At 40.3% G+C, this 24546-nt stretch overlaps 1 protein-coding gene and 1 long non-coding RNA gene across 4 annotated transcripts; one reads left to right on the top strand and one right to left on the bottom strand.

The window, feature by feature from the left end:
- Positions 1 to 372: 372 nt before the first annotated feature.
- On the bottom strand, positions 373 to 7901 carry LOC117468821. The gene is made up of 3 exons (XR_004554521.1): positions 7819 to 7901; positions 3267 to 3360; positions 373 to 2587 (listed from the first exon to the last, which is right to left on the bottom strand). It is a non-coding gene; the product is annotated as an uncharacterized LOC117468821 (long non-coding RNA).
- Positions 7902 to 8142: 241 nt separating this feature from the next.
- tbx2b (T-box transcription factor 2b) lies at positions 8143 to 16694 on the top strand. Of its 3 annotated transcripts, XM_034113128.1 has the most exons (8): positions 8143 to 8230; positions 8469 to 9298; positions 10094 to 10361; positions 11956 to 12108; positions 13188 to 13264; positions 13383 to 13522; positions 14470 to 15041; positions 15392 to 15826. In XM_034113128.1, exons 2-8 carry the CDS (start codon positions 8940 to 8942, stop codon positions 15824 to 15826), a joined length of 2004 nt encoding a protein of 667 aa, XP_033969019.1. In that variant the 5' UTR covers positions 8143 to 8230; positions 8469 to 8939. The 3 variants fall into 3 exon arrangements, with proteins under 3 accessions (XP_033969019.1, XP_033969017.1, XP_033969018.1); XM_034113126.1 differs by lacking the exon at positions 8143 to 8230 and having other exon boundaries at positions 8940 to 9298; positions 13356 to 13522; positions 15392 to 16694; XM_034113127.1 differs by lacking the exon at positions 8143 to 8230 and having other exon boundaries at positions 8940 to 9298; positions 11962 to 12108; positions 13356 to 13522.
- Positions 16695 to 24546: the final 7852 nt, after the last annotated feature.

The following is a 24546-nucleotide window of genomic DNA, read 5'->3' on the forward strand; positions in this document are numbered from 1 at the left end:
CCTTGTATGCTTTATTTCCTCCCATCGATGTGTTCATAGGCTACTAACCATAAAATGAAAAAGGGTCCTTGCCAAGCGACAGTAGATAAATGCCAAACTTAAAAAGAAACAGAAAAACTAAATGAAACAACTTAAATGCCTAAAACATTTAATAACTAAACACATGATATCTTTAACCTGTTTACAAATACAAGTAATAGTTGCACAGAACCTAAAACAACTGATTTAATGAAGATCTGAACCCATTTCATGTTTGTACGCAAACTCCCTTATGAATAATGTCGAAATAAGTTCCAGCTGGCAGGATGTGCTCCGCCACTTGGTCCAGAGGGAAGCTCAGCGTTATGCAACAAGAACAAGAGAAAACCACAGTTTCACCTTGAAGCTTTTTATTTGTTTCCAACAAAACATTTTACAAGGTTTAAATACTCACAATATATTACACATTATAAATGCTGGGGATATCCTATTGGTGATAAATAACAATATCGCATTTAAAAACGCACTAAAAGCCTGAAAACGTACATATGGAAGTTTAAAATGAATGTTTATATTTGGATATTTTGAACAAGCAGACATAGGCAAAGACATACAGTATTGATTTTGAGAAGAAATGCTCAAATAGTGAACCTTATAGTGAAGTCTAGCAGTAACTCAGAAAGCCATGTCCTGCCAGAGTCATGGAGCGTTACATTAAATCCTTACTCACTGATTCAAGACCATTTGGATAAGAGAGTCCATTTTCTGAAGAGTTAATGGAGCGAATTTTAAAGTCTCCAATCCAACATCCTGCGTCCAAACCTATGTTGAGTCCAAACTTGGTAACTTTCAGTAACATGGCAGAAAACTGTAGGCTTGCCAGCAGTCACAACTCTTCTGCTGAATGAACCCTAACCCTAACCCTACAAACATTAGCATTAGCTTGGTAAGCAAGAACTGATCCACAGGTAAGACTTTTTAACTGGAACAAACTCTCATATCTGACTGGGACAAAGCATGCTAACACTTATTGCTTACTCTGGGATGTGTTTGGTGGAACCCCATTAGCATTAGCATTAGTTTTGGCCATTCTTCCTGGGGTCCACACACAAGCAGTCAAACACATTATGCACACTCCAAGTGCATGAACACAACAAAAGTATCTCATGTAATTAAAAATCAAGGATGCAAGTGAAACTAAAATAATAATCTTTTCAACCATCATTCCCTAAATAAATAATAGTAATTCATTTCAAATATACTGTAGCACCTGTCTTGAAATAACTTTAAATGTTATATATGCTTCCAAGCATATTAAATACCCGTTTAAAAAAAGGGTTCAAATAATGAATGATGTGATGCCAATGTTAATGGATTATGTTTGTATAGGGAAGTCTCTATTCACATGCATCTACTGAGCGTTAGGGCTCTGTTTACAGTTTAGCTTTAGCTATGTCATGTCTGTCTGGTACTTGTATTATAATAAACATTGGGTTTTAAGTTTTTATCATTAACTTAATATAATATTACCGCAAACTTTTGTTTATAATCTTTAGTTTCAAATTGTTATAGCCTTGCTATATTGTTTCTAATTTAGAGGCTTTACTAGGTAGAAAACCCTTTACACTTGCTTCGTTTATCAAAAGCAACGAGCAGAAATATCTCCCAGTGCTTTGGGACCTAAGGGAAAACACTCACTTGTTGTTTTTCAAGCAAGCGCCAACATTTGAAGCTGATGCATAAAATTGTGCCGCTTGCTAATCTTATCCAAACTTTTAGATCTCATGGCCCTCGTTCACAATGTGACCGCTCCTGTTTCCACTCTCACTAAAGTAAATACAAATGCAGATCAGCAGGAACATCACTTGTAGCAATTAGTTTTTTACAGATAAAAATTGGGTTGAGACAGGTGACACTGGGCTGTGGTCCTTTATGTCAAAAACGTAAGTTAATAAAAAGAATTCTACCATATATGCCAAAGTCGACCCTGTGACTATTGATTTGTTTGCTATTTAGATGTGAACATTAAAATCCTGTTAGAGGCGAGCTATCAGAAATCATGTTATCATCTTAGTTTGATCCAATTTTAAGAATAGTTGGCAATTTGACCATATAGGCAATGTATCATTGTATCATTTACAAAAGGGTTTTCATCTCATAGACCTCAGATACAGTTCATCAAAATGAGTCTCTTTAAATGATCAGAATGCTGTATGCTGACTTGTAAGAGAGGAAGGCGTTATTACGCGTTTTTCTAAGTTTATTCTGAGTTAAAGAAATACATTTCAGGTCCATGTCATTGAATAACATGCAGATAAATACATGTATAAGAAGAGTTAACTATTTTAATGATTTGTACATTTTGTAAACATTTAAAATCTAAAAGTATGAAATCCCTTTCCAGTAGTTCCTTTAACAATATGTTGGGAGCCACTGACCCAGGGACAGCATTGTTAAACTCACCATCAGTGTGTTCAGACCTGTACAGTCCAGGTTCTCCCTGATCTGAGATCAGTGTTGCTGCTGGATCGGAAGAAGATAAGATTTGAATCAGTTTCTTGAGCATAATTTTTCTGGATCAGCTTCCCTTTTATCAAACATATTTATCCTGCAGGAAACAAAGAAATAAGAGTTCAGGTTCTGTGATGTTGAACGTTTGCATGATTTACAAATACATTTACCTTTCAATATACCTGAACAGAAGAGAAAGCTGGGATCCACATACCCACACTCCATTTACAATATTTGCTCCCTTTCATTTGATTAAGCCCAAATTAATTAATAGTCTGCACCCAAATCTGATAGAGGATATTTGACAGTCTAATTTTTTAAGGGGGCCGAGGTTCTTTGCATGAGATGCAGTCTGACTCATCATTCAACTCACTTACTGCGGCATTATATGACATTAATATAACACATCTGCAGATGTTTTATCGGTTTTTTATTGTGTCTTGAAGCTGTGAATAATTACAGAAAATGTAATCCAAGATGTTGTTATCATCTTTAATGGCAACATAATTCGAAACTTGAGTAGATTTAGGTTTTTATATCCTTCCAAATAAGGTTAACTCACTGTTGAATCGAAAGTAAGACTTGTACTCTTTCTTGTTTTTTTTAATGAGGTTGTGTGTGTGTGTGTGTGTGGTGTGTGTGTGTGTGTGTGTGTGTGTGTGTGTGCGCGTGTGTGTGTGTGCGTGTGTGTGTGTGTGTGCGTGTGCGTGTGCGTGTGGGCGTGTGCGTGTGTGTTGTGTGTTGTGTGTGTGTTGTAACTTGTGTGTGTGTCTCACCTGCAGGTAGCTGCTCCTCTGCTGCGCTCCTAATAAGATCCAATGTTCCCGGTGCTGCAGCTGCTAATTCAATTTCTCCTCGCTGTCAACACATCTGCAAACACACAACATATTATTATGCTGGTTTGAAAAAACCAGCCTCAACGAACTTTAAAAGTAATGGATAATATTAACAAGCCGATGTTCAAACGTTTCCTGATTAAGAATACGCTTCTTCTGAACGGAAAACAAACAGGAAGTGAAATTATTCTTTATTTGCTTGGCACCGTTACAAGCTGGTCTATACTTCAAAGTGTTACATCAAACTTACATGGATATACATATTGTTACAGAGAAATGCGATTTAATCATTTGATTTTTTAAGGGTTAGTTTGATTACATTAAATAAACTATATTCAGAATAAAAGCATTTCCGCGAATCCGTAAAAAAAAATAGTTGTATAAATGAGGTTGTATACCGAGAGGTGCTTGGATAAAAAAAAATCAAACTATCTGTTTTTAAAAATCAGCAAGTATGAAATAGATGTTTAACGTGTTGGTGGATTTTTTGTTTTGTTTTGGAAGGATTAAAGGTTATTCTCAGCGACAGTTTCTCAGTTTCGGGGACCCAGCATTTATAACATATATTTATGTGATTTTAAGATGTTTCCATGGGATCAAATGCCCCCTTCTTTTTTTACATGTTGATCCACATACACAAACGCAAAATAATAGCCCTACTTTTATATCTCTAAAGTTGAAATAAAATACAAAGTCATTCTGTGGATGCAGGGGCCCTATCGGCACTGTGGGGCCTCACCTTCAACCAGCCACCGACTACAGAGATGTTGTTTTATTACGGAACATTAAGACAGTAATGACAGGAGGTAATGTCATTGTGATATATTGGGAAGCACGCGTCACACCCAGTGATGTGTTTATAACTGGGTAAACACACCACGTGGGTGCGCGCATTTCTGCAGTGCGTCATGAATTTATAGACCTTTGATTGGACATACTGATAGGGAAGTGATAGGGAGTCTCCTTAGTACAATAACCTACGGCATTATTAGACCACATTTAGAATAACTGAAATCAGACATGTAGAAATTATTATAATGTAAAGAGATGAGCATAAATCAAAGCTATGTGTTTTTTGTAAAGGACTAAACCTCTGTGTGTGTGTGTGTGTGTGTGTGTGTGTGTGTGTGTGTGTGTGTGTGTGTGTGTGTGTGTGTGTGTGTGTGTGTGTGTGTGTGTGCGTGTGTGTGTGTGTGTGTGTGTGTGTGTGTGTGTGTGTGTGTGCGCGTGCGTGCGTGCGTGTGCATGTGTGTGTGTTTCTGAAGTATCAAAGTCTGGGCTGATGTGCGCCTTTGGGTGTGACACAGTGTCACTCTCCTGTGGCTCCCCAGGGTCCCTATAGCGCCCCCACCTGGCCCCCACAGCCTCCAAACAACACTGTAACTGCACTTCATGATACTCCTGTAAAATCTGCTTTAGGGCAGCAATGATATGATTGGATGTGATTAAGTTTGTCATGAAGTCATGTCCAGTAAAAATGTTTGTTTTATGGAAGAGCTGGGGTGCATCAGGTATTCCCAAAAAGCTTCTCCCATAGTGTATTGTTGAGCGTGTGTGTGTGTGTGCGTGTGTGTGTGTGGGGGGAACATACCGCTTTTCCTACAAGTGAGAACTGATATGTTTCGTTTAGCAGAGTGTACTGGAGAGGAGGAAGTGGAGGAGATGAAGGGGAGGAAGAGGAGGAGGAGGGCTGCTGGTAGATGTACGATGGGGATGAGGGAGGAGAAGGAGAAGGAGAAGAAAAGGAGGGAGGGAGGGAGAGAGGGAGAGAGGGAGAGAGGGAGGAGGAGAGGGCCGCTGGTCGCCGGGTTTCCATGTGACAAGGGGAAATATGAGGGACTTTGACAGGTCTTAAACGGTCTGGCGCCAAGGCCTCAGTCTAGCCGCTAAATATAGCCGGAGAGATGATGCAGGGAGATGGGAGGAGAAGATGGAGAGATAAAAAGGAAGAAAGGAACAATGTCGAGGAGAGGAAGAAAATAACAATACTCGATTATGGGCCAATATGGCGCAAAACTGTCCCGTTATGTTGTAATTAGAGCAGTCTTTGGCCGGGGATCGCTGGCATGTGGGCCGAATCACCGGTAGGCTACGGAAGACGCTTTTTAGCACATGTTCACATCTGCAGCTGGAGTGTATTGTATTTAGCGGACGGATCAAGTACATAGAAAACCCTTAGTCAACTTCCTACTGTATGAAACGCGTCATGCCAGCATTTAATTCACAACTCCAGAGAAAAGGTGACTGACAACTCTCAAATATAAACATCCAAACCTGCTTGTTTTGACTATTTCCGGGTATAGGCTACAACAATTAAAAAAGTAAATCAATGCATAATTTAAACTAGTATTACTTTTGCAATTTATTCTCCGTTCAAAGTGATCCTAATCCAGTGGTGTAAAGTAACTATACGTATACATTTACTCAAGTACTGGTAAATAGTGTCGGCTACTTTTACTCCACTACATTTATGCAATGCCTTTAGTTACTTTGCAGATTGTCATTAATAATATTAAATGAAATTAACATGCACATTACCCTTTAGTTACACCTGGAGTAAATGCACAAGCTACCCTGCAGTATACAAAGTCATTACAACTGCATTTTACCAGCTTTGATAACACTTTAATGCATAAATTATTATAATCATAAAATATATTATATATATAGACAATCTGCATAATGAGTAGCCTACTTCTACTTTTGGTACTTTAAGTATATGTTGATGCTAATACTGTCCTTTTACTTGAGTTACATTTTGCAGGACTTGTAACAGAGTATTCTTACTTAGCTCTACTTTTACTCAAGTACAAGATCTGTACCTCACCCCCAGCTGACAGGACACACACAGCTTCCCAAAGAACAAGTCTGAGGAGCAGATTTACTGTCTGCTTTCATTTATCCTCAACACAGAGAATATGTTAATCCACCGGCCCTGTGCCCCTTCTATGTAGATGTACCAGCAGCCCGGAGCTTCCTCCACTTAATGACTTTTAAATCGCGCGTAATGGAGATTTCTGTACCGTTGACGGCACAGAACAAATAAATGGTGACTAATTTGCACAAGCATTGTTGATACAATTATCCAGTTGAGTATTCCGGCAGAAAACCGTTATCCACCTCCATATGTTGCTAATCTTTTTCTTTCCCCAGTCCGTGCATGCAGCTTCAAACCCCTGACAAACTGCCGCCGCTCCCACGGCACTCCTACCTCTCCGTCATTTCATAAATCTGAAGGTGCAGCATTCCAAACAAGTCAGCTGTCCGGCCCAATTACTGCAGATACACACCGCAATGTAGCTGTGCAGAAACTGTGAGTCATGTGCAGGACATGCCTGATGACTTTACATGTGAAGTTGATGCTCGCTGGCATTTATTTCCAACACCTGGCTGGAGTGAAAATACACTTATTTTTTTTCACATGCGTCCACTTTGTGAAACTTGGTGTTTGATGTAATGTGTTTCCTGGTCTTATACACACTGTTTCTGTTCATGCAGGTACAGTGGCTGCTCCTGTTTGGCCTTCTGTGTGTCTGCATCAATGTGATGGAAGCCGAGCAACAAGTGTGCAACATAGCGGAGATGTGCACCCACTGCATTCCCCTAAAACACACAGCATGATGTATCTGACACACAGTGGCTGATACTTTCTGGAGTTGCGTATTAAGGATATTCTATAATTACAAAATACAATTATTTTGGTTTTGCACCTTTTGTCTGTTAATTTTATTGTTACTGTTTAATGTAGCGACAGGTAGGCCTAATGAACGACGTGTGGTCTGAGTTTTAATTATAAGGGATTTCAAATATTATTCAACACATTTGTATGTGTATTTGCCTGTCAGCGGAAGCCGCAGAGGCGCTAAATTGCAGGGGTTAATAGGAAATGCGCAGTTGTCTCTGACAGTCTCATTCAGAGGGATTATCACTTTTTGTTTCAGTTTTTGTCGAAGTGACGCCTGGCTCTCAACACTGCCCGGAGATAGCAGCTGTTTATCCAAAAAAGAAAAGAAAACACACATCACATCTGACATGGAGTCATGAGCGAGGCAGGAGAGTGGAGCCGCAGGGGCGCACATGCACGACTTGAGGGTAAATATAAAGAGAAAAGAGATTGTTCTTATTGTGGCGCATCGGCCGACTGGCGCCGAGCGGCTCTTCAAACTGAGTCCAAGTTAATCAGGAGCTGGGTGTTTAAAGGCGCTCAGCAGAGCGGAGGGCAGGGAGGCGGGGGGGTGGGGGCCGTGGCTCCCGGAGTCCCGCACTCACTGTCCTTGGTTTTGACAAAATACAACCTGTCGAAGATTACACGCTACCACCGCCTGCCCTGTGCGCACTAAATCATCTCATCACTGCGACAATACAAATCCCCGCAAACAGGAATAATAATAACACGAGGATATAAATAAATAAATAAATAAAGAACTTGAATTCTGAACTTATTAAACTTTATTTGGAACGAGGAAGAGTTTGTATCGAAGTGAGCACTCACCGCTTTTTTCCTTCTCTTTGATTTTTCTGTCAACATTCACTCATCATCATTCATCTGGTTTCCTCTTTTCCTCCACGCAGCATCTGGGTTTGTCTTTTCCAGGCTCGTCTCTTTATTGCGCTGCGGCTGCCTTCCCGTCAGCTCGATCAGGAAACACGCACAGATAAACGGCTCTCGCCTGGGGAAGCCGGGTCTGAATGAAGCTGAAGTCAGTGCAAGCAGCTAACATTTATAGCCTGGGCTAGTGATTCCAGCCTGAGCGTGAAAAAACAGCCGATAACATGGAATAATTATGGCTGTAATGTTTGGAGAACGACCGAGAAATGAGATAAATCTCTCCGGAATCGTCGTGGATTTACTGTAGTGAGTTGTTCTAAAAGACAGTGGAGAACTGCTGTTCCTCTGTGTTAAGGTGAGCATTAAAACAGTGACTCTGTGAACTGCTTTCTCCGGAGGCGACATTGTAAAAACGCAAGCCGAGAGAGGTGATGCCTCGACCGGCCAACAACTGAGGACTGACCCGGTGTTTGGCTTGGAAATGGGGGTGGGATTTCCCGATCTCTCCTGTCATTGGTTAATATTTTATTCTGTTGACATGTTTTCTTACTGCTAATGCTTCCGACACCTTCTTGTCCCCCCTCCTTTTCTAGAGTCTGACCGGAGCTGTCAGAACCACGCCTATAGGGGCCCACAATTGGTCCACAAAGCGTAAAATCAGCAATCAAAGGGGCTTGGTTCATTAGTGTTGGGGATGGAGGCAGGAAGGACATGTGAGATAGTCACAGATCTGCAGTGAACGGGGCCACATCTCTCCAGTCAGTGTGGGATGACTAAAGCAGAGAAACAGCTTACTTCTCTGAGAGGCACACAGCGCAGCCGGGCTTTGGCTTCACCGCGCCGCTTTTACTGAAGGAGTTGGCGGAGGAACCAAAGGAAAATCACATCCACAGGAACTCTTCGCTGTTTTCTTCAGCCTGATAACGCACTGTTTGTTTAACTGTGCAGTTTTGTACCGCTTTACAGAAATTCTCGCGAGTCGCGGACCTATACGCTCGCTCCGGGTTGCGGGGAAATACCAATAAACTATCCATTATTTCACTTCGGTTTTTGTGGATGCACCGATGAGAGATCCAGTTTTCACGGGGACTGCAATGGCTTATCACCCTTTCCACGCTCACCGGCCGACCGACTTCCCCATGTCCGCTTTTCTAGCGGCAGCGCAGCCTTCGTTCTTCCCGGCGCTTAGCCTCCCTCCTGGGATTCTCACCAAGCCCATGACGGACCACGGCCTCTCCGGGGCGGCGGAAGCTGCGCTCCACCCGGCCCTCAGCCACCACCAGGCCGCTCATCTCCGTAGCATGAAGAGCCTGGAGCCCGAGGAGGAGGTGGACGACGACCCCAAAGTTACACTGGAAGCCAAGGATCTTTGGGACCAGTTTCATAAAGTCGGGACGGAGATGGTTATTACCAAGTCCGGGAGGTAAGAATCTCTCAGACATTATTTTAAATAAAAAATCAGTTCATCTGTAGCCTATATGGGATATGCTGAGAATGAACCAGCACTGAACATGTTAGAGCAACTTAAACCCATTTAGTTACGTTGTTAAATGGCGTGTGTAAGGCCTTGGCTATTCAGTTTTTATTTATTAACATGTTTCGAGATTCATATTAAAAATAGGCAGAAAGTCCAGAGAATAGTCTACGGCAAGAATGTGCTATATTACCCTCGCAGATCACACTCAATATGTAGGTTTTAAATGGAGTTACTGTCCCATAACATTTGTAAAACTATCTTCAAAGTAAGTGAATTAATAAAAGGTCAATTTATTGTTTTCAATATTTATGATATTTTTCCAGGTAGCTACTAATTTAGGACATTTTTGGGGGAAATCATAACTGGGCTTTAATTCGTTTTTTCTCTCCCGAGCTGCATGTTGTCGAGGCAGCAGAGCTTCTGGATTTCATAAACAGACTGTCACTTCAAAAAGCAGAGACGTGAAGTGCTGTGGTCATAAATATAGGCTACTGCTCAGATTTGTAGTGTAGGGCATGAACAAAAAACACACACACAGACGGACAGACAGACACACACTAACACACACCACTGTCGCCTAACTGCGTGAGGATATTATCTGACAATAACAATATTCCCTCTAGTTTTACTTCATCCGCGTCGCCTGCAGTGCGTCTTTTTGTACAATTTGTTCAAGATCATTTGGTGTTGTGTTTTGGTTGAATCACGGTGTGTTAACTCCATGCGTGTTTCTCTGTGCAGGAGGATGTTCCCTCCATTCAAAGTGCGAATGAACGGACTCGATAAAAAAGCCAAATACATCTTGCTGATGGACATCGTGGCGGCGGACGACTGCCGCTACAAGTTCCACAACTCCCGCTGGATGGTGGCGGGCAAGGCCGATCCGGAGATGCCCAAGAGGATGTACATTCACCCGGACAGCCCGGCCACCGGCGAGCAGTGGATGGCCAAGCCTGTTGCTTTCCATAAACTCAAGCTGACCAACAACATTTCAGACAAGCACGGATTTGTAAGTATCTGGAGTTTTTAATCTCGCTTGAGAACAGACATTTTGAGTCTACATGTTAGAACAGGCAGGACAGTGTTTAGGTGATTTTAAAAACCAAATAAAACTTATGAAACAAATTGGGAAAGTGAGTCGCTGCAGCAGCAAAACAAATAATAATAATAATAATAATAATAGCAAAAGAAGAAACAGCCAAAGGTAAATAAATGAAATCCAACACATAGGCTATGTGCAAAATCAAAACAATATTGCAGGGAGATTTTAAATGGTGGTAAATAAAGAGTAACGATGTTGATACACAAATTAGAATGTAGTGCTTTAATCTAACATAGCCTACTATGCATTTAAAGATAAGAAGGCCTACATTTATCTTGTTGACACTTTTTCGCCACTTGACTTCCACCGGCCGCTGCACAGTTTATGTTTTGGTCCAGAATAGGACCAGCCTGAGTTTTCTCCTCTGCGTCCGAATATTTAAACCCAAAGCCGGCTGTGTGCAGCAGCTCAGGGACTGGAGTAAACCTCGGTTGCATTTGTCACCTTGCCCTTTTATTCTGTATTATTATTTTTATCTGAACTGAGTGTTTGCAAGCTTGCTTGGCATATCATCAACCTCAGAGTAGTATAGTATAGTATAGTATAGCATAGTATAGTATAGTAGGCTATAGTATAGTAGTATAGTAGGCTATAGTATAGTATAGTATAGTATAGTATAGTATAGTATAGTATAGTATAGTATAGTATAGTATAGTATAGTATAGTAGGCTATAGTATGGTAGGCCTACTGGTGTTATTTTGCATTCCAAACATTACCCCATAGTTTACTACTTATTGCTATTTAACCTGAATATATGTATTAGGGTTTGTAATATGGGTTATTAAATATGCAACAACCCCCTACAAATAATCGGCTTAATCTGGCAGGCAGACTGAGCTTCCCCCTGGAAACAAATGTAACATTTACATGTCTAAATTATTTGCAATCGGTTGGTAGGATTTCTATTAATGTAGCTACTGGTATTATTTGCACAAGTAGATATGCAAGTAGTCCTTATGCTGCTAATGTCTTGTTTTTGAGGTGTAGCCATAATGAATAAACTCATTTTATATTGAATTACCAATGTATTATAGTCCATTTTCAATTGTTCACCGATTTGTGAGGCTTAGTTTGGGGGGAATTTCTAAAATATAAGCTATATTATGGTAAAATTCATGGTGCTCCTCTTTTCTTTTCTTTTTTCTTTAAACCGGATCGAATCATTTTAGCTGTAATTCTGAACACTACATGACAGCATGTGTGGCCTGCTGAGGATTTTCCCTTTACCCCGCACTAATTACAGACAAGTCTGCTCACACAGTAATTATATTGTTCCATGCTCACTGCTTGTAGCACTTCGGGATTTTAAGTCAAATATGAAGTGCTTTATAAATGAAACCCATTATTATTATTATTATTATTATTATTATTATTATTATTATTATTATTATTATTAACGACATTAATAACAATGGATGGATCCGCGTCAACATATTCTGTCTATAGTGTCATATGGACGCCAAATATTCACTCCGCAGCTGTGTGTTTTTGTGTGTGTTGGTCCAGACCATCTTGAACTCCATGCACAAGTACCAGCCGCGGTTCCACATAGTGCGGGCCAACGACATCCTGAAGCTCCCCTACAGCACCTTCAGGACCTACGTGTTCCCGGAGACGGAGTTCGTGGCAGTGACAGCGTATCAGAACGACAAGGTGAGTCCCTGTTCACACTCAACCGACTGCCTCTAATATGGCTGCTATACTTTGCATAATAAATGTCCTACATGCATCCCCTCCCCCCACCTCCAACTCCCGAAGACTTAATCTGATTTTGTAGGTCGCCTAATTTCCCTGCAGAGGACTCCCATGTCCCACTTGTTTTTTATTTTTTTTATTTTTTTTTGCTTAGACTCGTGGGTGTATCGGATTTTTCTCACCATGAATTCAAATGTTCAATGCTATCTGCTATGAATTGATTATAAATGGATTATTACACTGACCACAAGTAAATAAATCATGCTTTTCCATGTGGAGTGTGTTTTGTGATTCAGGAGCAAAGATGGCAGACATGTGTTCCCATTTTTTTTGTCTTGTCAAAATCTGTTTTTTAGATTTAATAATAACAAATGTTTGACCTTTCAAAAAAACAGCATATTTAAATAGAGATGTTGTAAAGGCCTGTATTTGCTTATCATTATTGGCCCCTAGGCTGACACTTTATCCTCCTCCGTGAGGCTAATTGGAGCTTGTGTCCAGAGGGTAGGGTGCCTTGTAAAAGTTTATGGCAAAGAGTCACCATCGATTAGAGGGCCTTTAAAGGGCTGGTCAGCCCGCCGCCACAGTGGACAGATGCTGTAAGACACTCTCTCTGTCCAAATGGCAAACGCCTGAAGCTCTTGTCCAAGGGCCACAGGGCCTCGAAGCTCCTACAGGAGCCACCCAGTCGTGTGCCGGCTCCGTGGAGCCACACCAGCCTCTTCCACATCAGGACATACCGTGAAAAAGCAGTGATCCAAACCACATTATTAATTATTGATATGATAGTCATCTGTTGTGTTCCCTCTGTCTTTTTTTTCTGGAGGCTTGTGTGGCCCCATAGAGGAATATTTCGTGGCACATTTTCTCTCTAGGGGCCTATGAGAATAACGCCCCATACGCTTTTATTAATAATGCAGATCCGAGGCCTGTCGTGGCTTCTTTCCAACACGCTGGTTTCTGCGTGTTTATCCAAACGCGTTGTTGTCCCAAATATTGGGAACAATTGGCTTAACAATATTATCATGTTTTGACAGATAACGCAGCTGAAGATTGACAACAACCCTTTCGCCAAAGGATTCAGAGACACGGGGAACGGAAGGAGAGAGAAAAGGTATGAAATGCGTCCTTACACCTGTGCGTCATGCGTATGTCATGCATATCGCACATCACCATTCATTATTGTCTATATTATAAATGAACAGGAAACAGCTAACCATGCCGTCGCTCAGGATGTATGAAGACCAGTGCAAGGCGGACCGGGATGGTGCAGATTCGGACGCCTCGTCCAGTGACCCCCCCGGCCGGGACCCCGCGCACTCCCCGCTGGGAGCCGACAGCAGCCCGCTGAGGTTCAGCAGGCCCAGCCGAGGTAAGAAACCTTATCGTTTATCTATTTCAGTTTTAACGATGCTGTTTGATAATGGCTATGATGTGTTGTTGTTGTTGTCATCCATTTTTAAAATAATAATTCAAATAGTGTTAATCGGTTAAAATATTGAGTTTACATTGTATGAAATAATCAGCAGAAAATAAATTAGCTTATTTTCGTGTAGATAAAAACAAATGTTTCGCAGGTCTATGTGTTTTACGCGAATTTAGATGCATTCACGAAACAAATGATAATTTAAAAAAATGTAGGATATATGCACAGGTCATAGTGGATTTTGTACATGGTTATGTATTCCACAGCTGTCTGCGAATCATTGTGCCGCTTTATTTTATGAAATTCCAATTAATACATTTTATTAAATTGTTTAATTTGTAATAAATGTATGATACAGAAACTGTTTGGCAAATGATTATGTATTATTATCTAATAAGAACTGTGAACTCAAACAGTAAAGTCAACTTGATTTTTAACTGAATGTTAAAACATTTTTTAGAATAAACAGCAGTCGTCTATTAGGGTTATTGGCAATCGAGATCCTATTTTTTATTAATATTCTTTTAATGATTTTTTTTTTTTTTTTTTGTATCCATTATTTTTCAAATCCTAATTCAAATGACAAAAGACGTTTCAACCAGCATTAGTAAGTGGATGTTTTCATGTAAAATATTTAAACATGTGAAAAATAAAGCAGAAAATGATGCAAAGGCAGTAGCATCTTGCTATTATAGGCTATATGTGAATTTTCTAATTTGGAAATTAAATGTGAAGGGTGGATTTTGAGAGTGTAAGGCTCCCAATAGACTTATAGGGCCAACCTAGTGTGTGCATACTGGTTATTTGTGTGTTTTTTGCAATACCTGATAAAGTGTTATTTAAATCTGCTTACACCTCTTTTTTCCTATTCAATTTCTCATCTCATTTTATAGATGATAAAACATGCACTGACAGCGAGCAGGAGCTGGATCCTCACGACGAGCGCTGCACTGGCTCCAACAGCCCGGGCCCTGAACCTGTGTCCCCCTACAGCTCCAGGTGTGAGGAGCGCATCAGGGACAGGCCGAGCACAGAAAAGAAGGACGACTCCCTATTCAGGATAAGGAACCTTGAGAAGGACAAAGCGGAGAGCAGGCACAAGAAGGACACCACAGACGTGTTGACAAAGGACTCAGAGTCCGGAGGCATTAGTGCCACTAAGGAGTCCTTCTCTCCTCTCATGGTCCAGACCGAGAGCCCCTCGCACTTCAGCCCGGCCCACTTACAAAGCCTGGCTATGTCTGGCCTGCACAGTCAGCAGTTTTTTAACCCTCTGGGCGCCGGATCACCGTTGTTTTTCCACCCCGGGCAGTTCGCCATGGCCCCCGGAGCCTTTTCTGCCATGGGCATGGGGCATCTATTGGCCTCTGTATCCGGAGCAAGTGGTTTGGAAAACGTCCAGGGTTCAGGAGGAACCCCCAACCCCTTCCCCTTCCATCTGTCCCAGCACATGCTCGCCTCTCAGGTAAGGAAGTTCAACCTGTTAGAATACTTAGTTTGCCTGTACACCTGTTTGGATTGGGAGTACTTAGCTTTGTTTTAGCTGGTGGTCTGTGATGACCAGTGAAGTTAAATATAATGTATATGCTGCATGAGGTCAGGATTTTATTTTCTTTCTTTTTTGTAGTGGATCTATTTGTAAAAATAATTGTACACTCAAAATTAGGAAACACATTTTCAGACTTTCAAAATTCTGTTTGAAATTGTAAAAAAACTGAATCATTTGGGTGTGTGTTTGGAAAATGTATCACTTGATTATTTGACTGGAAAAGGGTGTACAGCTCTAACTCCAAGTTGTTTTCCTTTATATTACAGGGTATCCCCATGCCTCCGTTTGGCGGTCTGTTCCCGTACCCCTACACCTACATGGCGGCAGCTGCAGCAGCGGCCTCTGCCTCCGCCACCAGCACCTCCCTCTCCAGGAACCCCTTCCTGACTGCGTCACGTCCCCGACTCCGCTTCAACCCTTACCAGCTCCCAGTGTCGCTGCCTCAGAGCTCCAGTTTGCTCACCACCAGCCTGCAGGGCTGCCTCAACCCAGGGTCCGAATCCTCCAAACCGGGCAGCAGGGAGACCAGCCCGGCCCCGGAGCTCCACAGCAACCACAAGAAAGGAGGGTCCAGTGTGAGGGCCGCATCTCCTAAAACTTCAGTGAAGGACTCAGTGAATGAGCTGCAAAGCATCCAGAGACTGGTGAGCGGCCTGGAGGGCCAGCGGGAGCCCTCCCCCAGGGCAGACTCTCCCAAGTGATGAAGACTCTGTTCAGGATGAAGACTTGGCTTGAATACTAGAGGACTATAAGTGCAAATGTCCTGTACAGCACATTAAGGAGACTGGGATGAGGCTCGATCGATATGGGTTGCTGAAGGCCGATAACTGTTATTTCATGGAACAAAGCTGAGGATCGACAGAAACTTAGTCCATATTATTCAATTTAACTTAAAATCCTATACAAGTATTAACCCCGAGCCAGATAACCTTTCATCTATCATTAAGGTGTAATGATTATAGTTTAAAAACTATAAAACCAAACATTTAAAAGCTCCCCCCTGAAGCCCAGTGTTTGTAGATTAGTCCTTCTTGGAGGCAGGTATACTGGCAAACATTCCTAAATTGATATCTTTAAAATATAAAAAAAACTAACATTGAAGATGAATGTGAAACTGAAGAAATATACACTTAAATTATGGTTAATTTTAAATAACTGACCATTCAGCTCATGGACATGCCATCGATGAGTTCCACTAAGTTCCAACTCTATCATATCCATAATATCAGACCAGTATCGGCCCCATATATCGGTCTCCACACACGGATCGACGCACAGGGAGAGTGTGTGTTGGATTAGGCAACTTGAAGCGTTGAGCATCCAGGCTTGGTTTTTTTCAAATACCGAGCCGAGCCCTGAACGCCTCATCCCGCCGACAGGCAGGTCTCAAGCTGCATCCAAAAACTTATCTTTTTTTTCCAGGCCTGATATTTCAAAAGGCTTGGAAGGTGAACTGCGAGAGGGAGAAAGAGAGAACCGCTTATCATTTCATGCCCGAAAAATTGCTTCTGAACTATTTATGTAATTAAAGATAAAAGATTCTGTAAATAAAGCTAAGATCCAAGAATATGCAATTGGTATTAATTTATTCAAGGCTGTATATTAGCGTGTATATATTTCGAATTTAACTTGTTGCTTCTTTTTTTTCTTCTCCTCCTCCCCCTCTACCCCATTTTTGAACATATACTGTAAATGAAAGCTATTTAGCGCTTGTTGGTTTGAAAAACTGTGTATGAAGCATCGCAGATTTTAGGGTGACGTGTGTGCCATGTTAGTCTGTATCCACCGACAGAGACAGAGAGCTCCACATGGATTCAAAAACACCTCAGGTTACTTCACTCCAGCCAGGAGACATTCAAAGCAATTCCTCCTATGCGCATCATTCATATCTATTCAAAAATATATTTAAAGATGAAAGTAGGCCTATCTTGTTTTGTTTATGTTGGTTGTCCGGGTTTTTATTTTTTTTGATTGTCTCACAATTTCAATAAAAAAATCGTTGTGCTGAAATCTTGCAGGTGTATGATTATCTTTATTATATTATGACTTTGTATTGCTGTTAGATTCATCTCATTAGAGCGAAACAGATGTAAGCTATAATTATGGAGCATATTTTAAATGAAGTCATCTCTGGTTTTACACACTGTAGAGTGCACACGCATAAACACACGTGACAGGAGCGCCCCCTGTTGGCCAAATGTTTAACAGGAAACAATGCATGTGGTTTGTTAAATCACAATGCTATGGGTTTGATCCATAAATCATAAATACAAATATTAAAATCAGATGCTGAATTAATCGGTGAGGAAATTTTGCATTAAAGCTACACATGTGAATATTAAATGATATCTTATAATCTACCTGAGCAATAGAAAAAGGGACTTCTTATGTTTTACTGTTTCTAGGTTGTTTAGCAGTAGTCAGTCTTATAATGCTAAATCGGGCCTGTCTCCTGCATGCAGGCCTATTTAGAGCAGGTCCTCAGTCACCGTCAATAAGCATTTCCTTTAGTATTGTGTGGCCCTCTGTATTTTTAGAAAGAGTCGAGTAATGTAAGTATTTATAGGAAAGGCTTTCTCTGCTGCACTCATACACATCCTCTGCAGCCTGAGAGCAAATTGAACTGTTTATCAGGAAATATATTCTGGAAAACAAACTCCACATGAAATATGTTTTCACTTATATGGCATGCATCGCTTATTAAATGGGCTTAATATGTCACGATGTTTAAATAAACATAAAGTAAGCGTCTGTAGACGATGAACAGTAGGCTATTGTTTTTATTTAACTTTTCTAGCGTTTTAAAGCATTGGTCTTGCATGTTTGGTACCAAAGTCAACGTGAGTGTGAGTGTGTGCGTGTGTGTGTGTGTGTGTGTGTGTGTGTGTGTGTGTGTGTGTGTGTGTGTGTGTGTGTGTGTGTGTGTGTGTGGTGTGTGTGTGTGTGTGTGTGTGTGTGTGTGTGTGTGTGTCTCGGTTTAAAGGGTTAAGCAGGGGGAGTTTAGGGCAGCAGACAGCCTTTTGTCCGGGACCCGGCGCCTGTCGCCTGCCTGCCGGCCACAGCCTCCTCACCGCCCCGCTTCCTAATTAGAGAGCCTCCCCCTCCTCCTCCCCCCTTATCCCCCTGCTTCTTCATTTTCTTTTCTTTCTGCAGCGATAATCACAAAACTCTCATTCTATTACGGGGGCCATTGTTGCCACTCTGTTATCTTCAATTAACAGCGAGAGCGACTCGACCTCGCACTCTGGGAGAAAAAAGTATTTGTCTAAATCAATCAGTCAATGAGTGATCAATAGGCTCCTGTGGAGGCCCCGTGGATCATAACTATAATGACTGCTGACGGCGTGGGGTAAAAAGGCCAAGATTATTCACAACTTTGTTAAATGATCAGTGTAGGCCTATGTTGTTATTTAAGCTTTTGTAGGCCAACAGGAGAAGTTACACCGTTCATTTCCACACTGAAGACAAACGGCACATTTCCTGCTTTTTCTGTGTGAACCTGAACATCACAGAGGCTTGCCCTTCACTTTCTATCCTGCAGGATAAGGGTCTGTTGGAACAAATATTATTTTCATATATACAATTTGTATTCGTTTTCTTAGCATTTCTACAATAATGAATGTGATCAAATAGACAACATTGCAATATATCCTGTTTTAAATGCATTTTTCTATTGTTTTAATATATCCACTACCATTATTCAACATATTCATATTTTACATTTAGTACATGAATAAAATAATACGTTGTATACCAGCTGCATGCATGTGCATGCAAAATAAATATTTTTACTATAACATTTAGCTAATAAAACTTCTATTTATAATGAGGTTTTTGTACTTTAAGCTCCTTTTTACCAAATCAAATATTTGAATACTTCCTCCCACTAAAGATAATATATTGATATTTAAACAAATATATTTATATATTATTTTTATAATTGTAATAAGATTAATTAAAGTGTGAAGTGAACCGGTCTGACTATATTTTCTAACATCCCATTTCTTGTACAGTTGCTCTTGTGATCTGCCTTATGAGATGATCATGATGATATGGAAGCTAAAGGTGAACAATTTGCATATTTGAAGGTTGAGACTGACGGCTGGAGGCCAATATTTTACACCTGTTGACCATTAAATTATAATTTGTGCAAGCCCTATTGAGCTGCAAAATAAACCAGCATTGAAACTGTTTGAATTATTGTTTGAAATGTCAGAATATCAAAGCTGTCCTGTATTTGTGAATGAAAGGCTGTATCGGTGCAGTACTTGGTGTGATGGTGCTGGGAAGAGTCTACAGAGTGTGTATTGTTATGCTGCAGCTCTGCAGGCTTTTATTTCCGCAGGCTTCTCTCTGATTCGCTGCAGGGCTCAGGTGCAGCCATCACATTGGTCCACAGCAGAGCAGGAGAGGGCCAATCCAAGGCCTCTGTTCTTTAAGGACAGGCAGGGGGGAGGAAACACACCACCTCTAACCTCTAACTGTAACACTTATACAAGCCAGTACCACACACACACACAACACACACACACACACACACACACACACACACACACACACACACACACACACACACACACACACACACACACACACACACACACACACACACACACACACACACACACACACACAATCCAAATGTTTGACTTCAGGTCTAAAGGGGAGAGCACAGATTGCTTTGAGTTAACTCCAATCATCAGTGCAAGAGATGCATTAAAACACCTAATAAACACACCTATAAAATGCACTTGCTTTCAAAGCAGGCAAGACGAGGCACACAAGTCATGAATGAGTGTGTGTGTGTGTGTGTGTGTGTGTGTGTGTGTGTGTGTGTGTGTGTGTGTGTGTGTGTGTGTGTGTGTGTGTGTGTGTGTGTGTGTGTTGTGGGTAGTTTAGAGGTACAGTGTCACAGCATGCAAGCCTGTCGCCCCCTCCTGGACACTGAGGAAGGACTTCTGCCTAAAAGTGGGGTCTTCATTCAGGTATCAATAATACCAGGGTGCAATGATTTCACGTGTGTTGGACCTCATTCAGTCCAGAAGTACTTGGGTTCGGTTGGTGTTTTTTGTATTCTTTTGCAGACAAGGGGACCACTATCTTATAAAAATGTCAAAACTAAGCCTCAAACTACAACATGATGGTACTGTCTGTAGATGGACACTGGGACAGAGACATATTATATTACAAATATTAGTCCAAAATGTGTGTAGTTTTGCTAAAAGTATTTTTATGTAGCTGTCACTTTAGTAAGTGTTTCTCCATAAATGTGAACTGTTTGGATTACCTTTTTACAAATGCATGTGCCTATTGTTACAGTATGATTAATATTCCTCCTTCTAATCTCATAATACATACCATGGTCACTGCTCAACAAGGGCCGCTTGCTAAACAAACAACCACTAGGTGGCACACTCACTTACTTTGCAAGTTACATTATTGCATCCTCAAATACTTCATGACTTTTTTTTACCTGGATAAATAAAGGCTACAAACAAATACAAACAATGAGTCAATCGTTACTGTATTCAGAGAACAGAATCTTACATCATCACCATTAATCAGAGCAATTGATAATATTGTTGGTAATATTTCAAAAATCAAACTTATATGCATTAAGGAAACAAACAAATTGACAATAATCCATTCATCACATTTTTAAGTGTGAATTTCTGTAACAAATGACAGTCAGAAATAGACATTGCAAATATTTAAATAAGCGGATGAAAATGATTTGAAAAATAAATCTGTAATAATAATACTAAACATAATAATAATGGGTAAATGTTATGAATCTATTAAATGAGAAGTCAAATCAATAGTGACAATGATGTTAATATAAATTAAAGTCAATCAAAAAGTAAAATGATACAGTCAAATACAATAATCTGGAAGGGCATTAGGGTGAGATTTTGTATGTTGAGAGATCAGAAGTCCACTACCAAGATCTATTTTTGTTACTTTTATGGCATCCTACAGCCATTTCATATTTTTTATTTCTAATTTATACAAATATTTAAAAACAAATGTTGATATGAAACTAAAATATCAACCATATATGTTTGTATTCACACCTCATACCACCGTTGCACTACAGTATACAGTTCAATCCATTTACCCCTGACTCAAACACACATTGTGAATTTTATAAACCGATGATTAATTTGAATTATGTTCTGCTCCTATAAGTCCTTTACTCACAAATCACGACATTTGCAGACTGTTTACGGTTGCAAACAAGTCTTTTTGCAATGTGAGAGCCACATAACAGATTAAGGCAATAGTGCATGAAAGAGGTTGATGCAATTGTGCATAAAACCTTCAGTCAAACATGGTGGTGAAAACATTGAGGTGTGGGGATGTTTTGCCTATTGTGGGTTGGTGATTTTCCCAGGATGAACCTGAACAAAGGAAAGTAATTGTCATCTCTTGTAGCTAAGAGTTGTGAGGAAATCCATGCACTTGCTCCGAACACATTCTGTGACAAAGGTAGTACTCATATTTTGTGCCTGTACTATGTAAAAGTACAAATCCCTGAAAGTAAAATTATTACTTTTAAAATATGATGAGAAAGAGTTTTATAAGTAAAATTGATTTCAGAATCAGTAAAACGAGTCATTATGAAGAAGCACCTGTCAGTGTTTTCCCATGTTTAATTAGGTAGTTTGATCTACAGCAATATAAGATCGCTGTGAGAACCATAACTTTTAAAAGTTAAGTTTTTATGAGTTTTAAAAAAAGGCCCTGTTTTGACATTTTTCCAAGTGTGCTAAAAGGGTTTATATTGTTTGATTATCTTAAGAAGAACTTTCTCACATAATTGAACACTTCACTTTAGTACCAAGAACATTTTGAATTCCAAACCCCTAATTTGTAGTTCCATAGTTTTCACTGGACTCTGGAAAAATACAATCGGACTAGCTATTAAATCTCTCAGATAAATATATTGGTGTACAAAGTACAATATTGTAGAATAAAGTTACTAAAAATGGAAATACTCCAGTAATTGACCTTAAATGTTCTACATTCAACCCTTGAACACGCCAACGCTCTGCCATGTTCGTTCAATTCCAAGAGCAACGAGCGCTGAGCTGCATTGCTTTTCATTCCAGATGAACGTCTTTCGAAGGGATGAAAAGGGAAAAGGTGAATCACACATTTTTCAGAGATAGCTCTGGAATCTTTTGAAATTGATGCCAAGTATGGTGCAAGTATACGTACAGTAGGAGGCCGTTCAGTGAATACTAAGACACTTTCTTGTCATACAACTACTGTATAGTAATCCTGTTATTGGAAAACCATTTGATTTAAATTATTTGAGTTTTTCTTAGAGTTAGAGTTTCCAACCCGCAAATGCTTATTTTTATGCATTCTGGGTTTTCACCAGCGTACACTATAGCAGGATTTTGAATAAATATAACATGTAAGAGCTCTATGCAGTAATGGTACATCCTACTATGACCTGCTGTCTGGAGACAAATTACAAACTGAAAGATGTCAAGCGGAAAAGCCATAAATCAGAGCAAAGCCAAACACTGTGGGGCAGCTAATGAAGTGGCCATGCTGGGACGTTCTCCATCTTGTCACTCATTACTGCTAAAGAAAACAGTAAAGGCCAATCTGGAAATGCACGCTTTTCACTGTCCTAGATCAAACAGCAGCGAGCGCATGTACTGCAGCTCTTCAAGCCCAAACCACAAACACAGAGCCTGTTGGACATCCAGGTCTTTGCAAAAGTGGGCTTTTGATCATGGCAGAAACCTCAAGGACGTGTTTAAAAAGGACAGCAAGAGGAACTATGTGGGATCCATGCGTCTGACCCCGGAGAAATCATTTGCTCTGATGGCACTAAGAGGCCTGGCCTCAACACACTGGGCCAGCACAGAAGATGAACACAGGAGATTAGCAAAGACTAACAGTCTCTGTCATGATGAACGGACGCCGGGGCCAAGTCAAGATATTGAGACTAAACTCACCAGCTCTTCTAAAAACATACAATCCCCCCAACACTTGTCCAAGCTCAGACGCATGTAAAAATACACCCACGCCTGCTTAGATAAACTCCACAGACATGCAGTATACTCAGACTCGAGTTTGACTAATGCTGCTTGGTCCTAAGAAACAAAGACAGTATACAGTATTTATAACTGTTGTTTATTACTAAATGACAAGTTTAGCAATTACCTAGAGATTTAGTGTGTGATGCATGTGCCAAGCCATGTTCTTTCTCTGCTTTATCATTGTTTTACCAGCCTGGATTTTGGGTTGAAAATATGGTTACAAACTAGAATATCATGGTACTGAATGTTGTACCCGAGGTAGTAGGAATCTTCACTGAAACTGACTGACTTACAGATAATGTTAGGTTAACCATCAGAAAGCCTTCAAAGTTCAAATAAATAGACAAACATTAGTAAATAAAATAATTAAATTAAAGGAGTGCAATTTAAGGTTTTACCAACCTCTTCGATAATAGATTTTCAACAAGATGGTCCCAGGTGATGATGACGACAATGTTGGCTGAGTGGAGTTGAGATTTGGACAGTGCACTGCTGCCACTGCCTGCAGATAGATACCAGGCTTGATAGAGATCAACATTAAACTTAAAATTCTAAGATAAAAAAAACAGAAAAAAAGGTTACACCTGGACTAACAGCGTTGCTAGCGCCGGCGGACAGCATGTTAGCAGAATTAATGGTTTAACTAAGCTTGAGTTTGAGCTGCAACTGAAGATTAAACCAAACATTAGTTTTACCCCAGAGTTGGATAAAAGAGAGCCAAGCGTGGGTTAGGACATTTTGTGATGAATGTTATGCCAGAATTGAATGGTTTGCGGGAAACGGAAAGCTAAACAGGTTCAAACAGGGATCCCTTCAAAGTTGCTGTCCTTGTACATTTTGCTCCTTGAGAAAGCAACAGTGAAAGGATCCATTTTGTCCCATGCTAATTTTGTGGTTAGGGTTAGAGTTGTTCCTGCAAGGGTCTTAGAATAAAGGGTTTATATTAAAGCCCCCTGGGACAAATTTGTAATTTCTGATATATAATAATACTTAAAAACTACATTTGATGGATGGCTGGTTGATTGATTGATTGACAACGCCAATTTTGACCTGCGGCTGGGGCAAGAAGTGTGTTAGAAAGCTGCACAAAGATACATTGGGTATGTGTAAGTATAACATTTTGCACTCTGGACTATCAAAATGTTAGCTGAAGCATTCACTGACAGTGATGTAAGAAGGTTTTCGTGTACCTCAAATTGTGTGCCAGTTTCCATAAAGAGTGTTAAATCTAAAGAACATAAATGTCAATAAAAAACTGAGATGTTTTCCCATCTCGCTGTATTTTGCTGTAACAGTGCTATATTTCATTATGAAAGGATACATACTTGCTTGTTGTAATGGTAAATAGCGTAATTTATGCT

The sequence above is a fragment of the Trematomus bernacchii genome, unplaced genomic scaffold (assembly GCF_902827165.1).
Source record: "Trematomus bernacchii unplaced genomic scaffold, fTreBer1.1, whole genome shotgun sequence".
Classification (NCBI taxonomy): domain Eukaryota; kingdom Metazoa; phylum Chordata; class Actinopteri; order Perciformes; family Nototheniidae; genus Trematomus; species Trematomus bernacchii.

Excerpts from the sequence above, each read along its gene's own strand:
- tbx2b (XM_034113126.1), top strand. The coding sequence starts at position 8,940 with ATGAGAGATCCAGTTTTCACGGGGACTGCAATGGCTTATCACCCTTTC. Across the intron at positions 13,523-14,469 it reads GTTCAGCAGGCCCAGCCGAG|ATGATAAAACATGCACTGAC; the intron begins GTAAGAAACCTT and ends CTCATTTTATAG. Across the intron at positions 15,042-15,391 it reads AGCACATGCTCGCCTCTCAG|GGTATCCCCATGCCTCCGTT; the intron begins GTAAGGAAGTTC and ends TTTATATTACAG.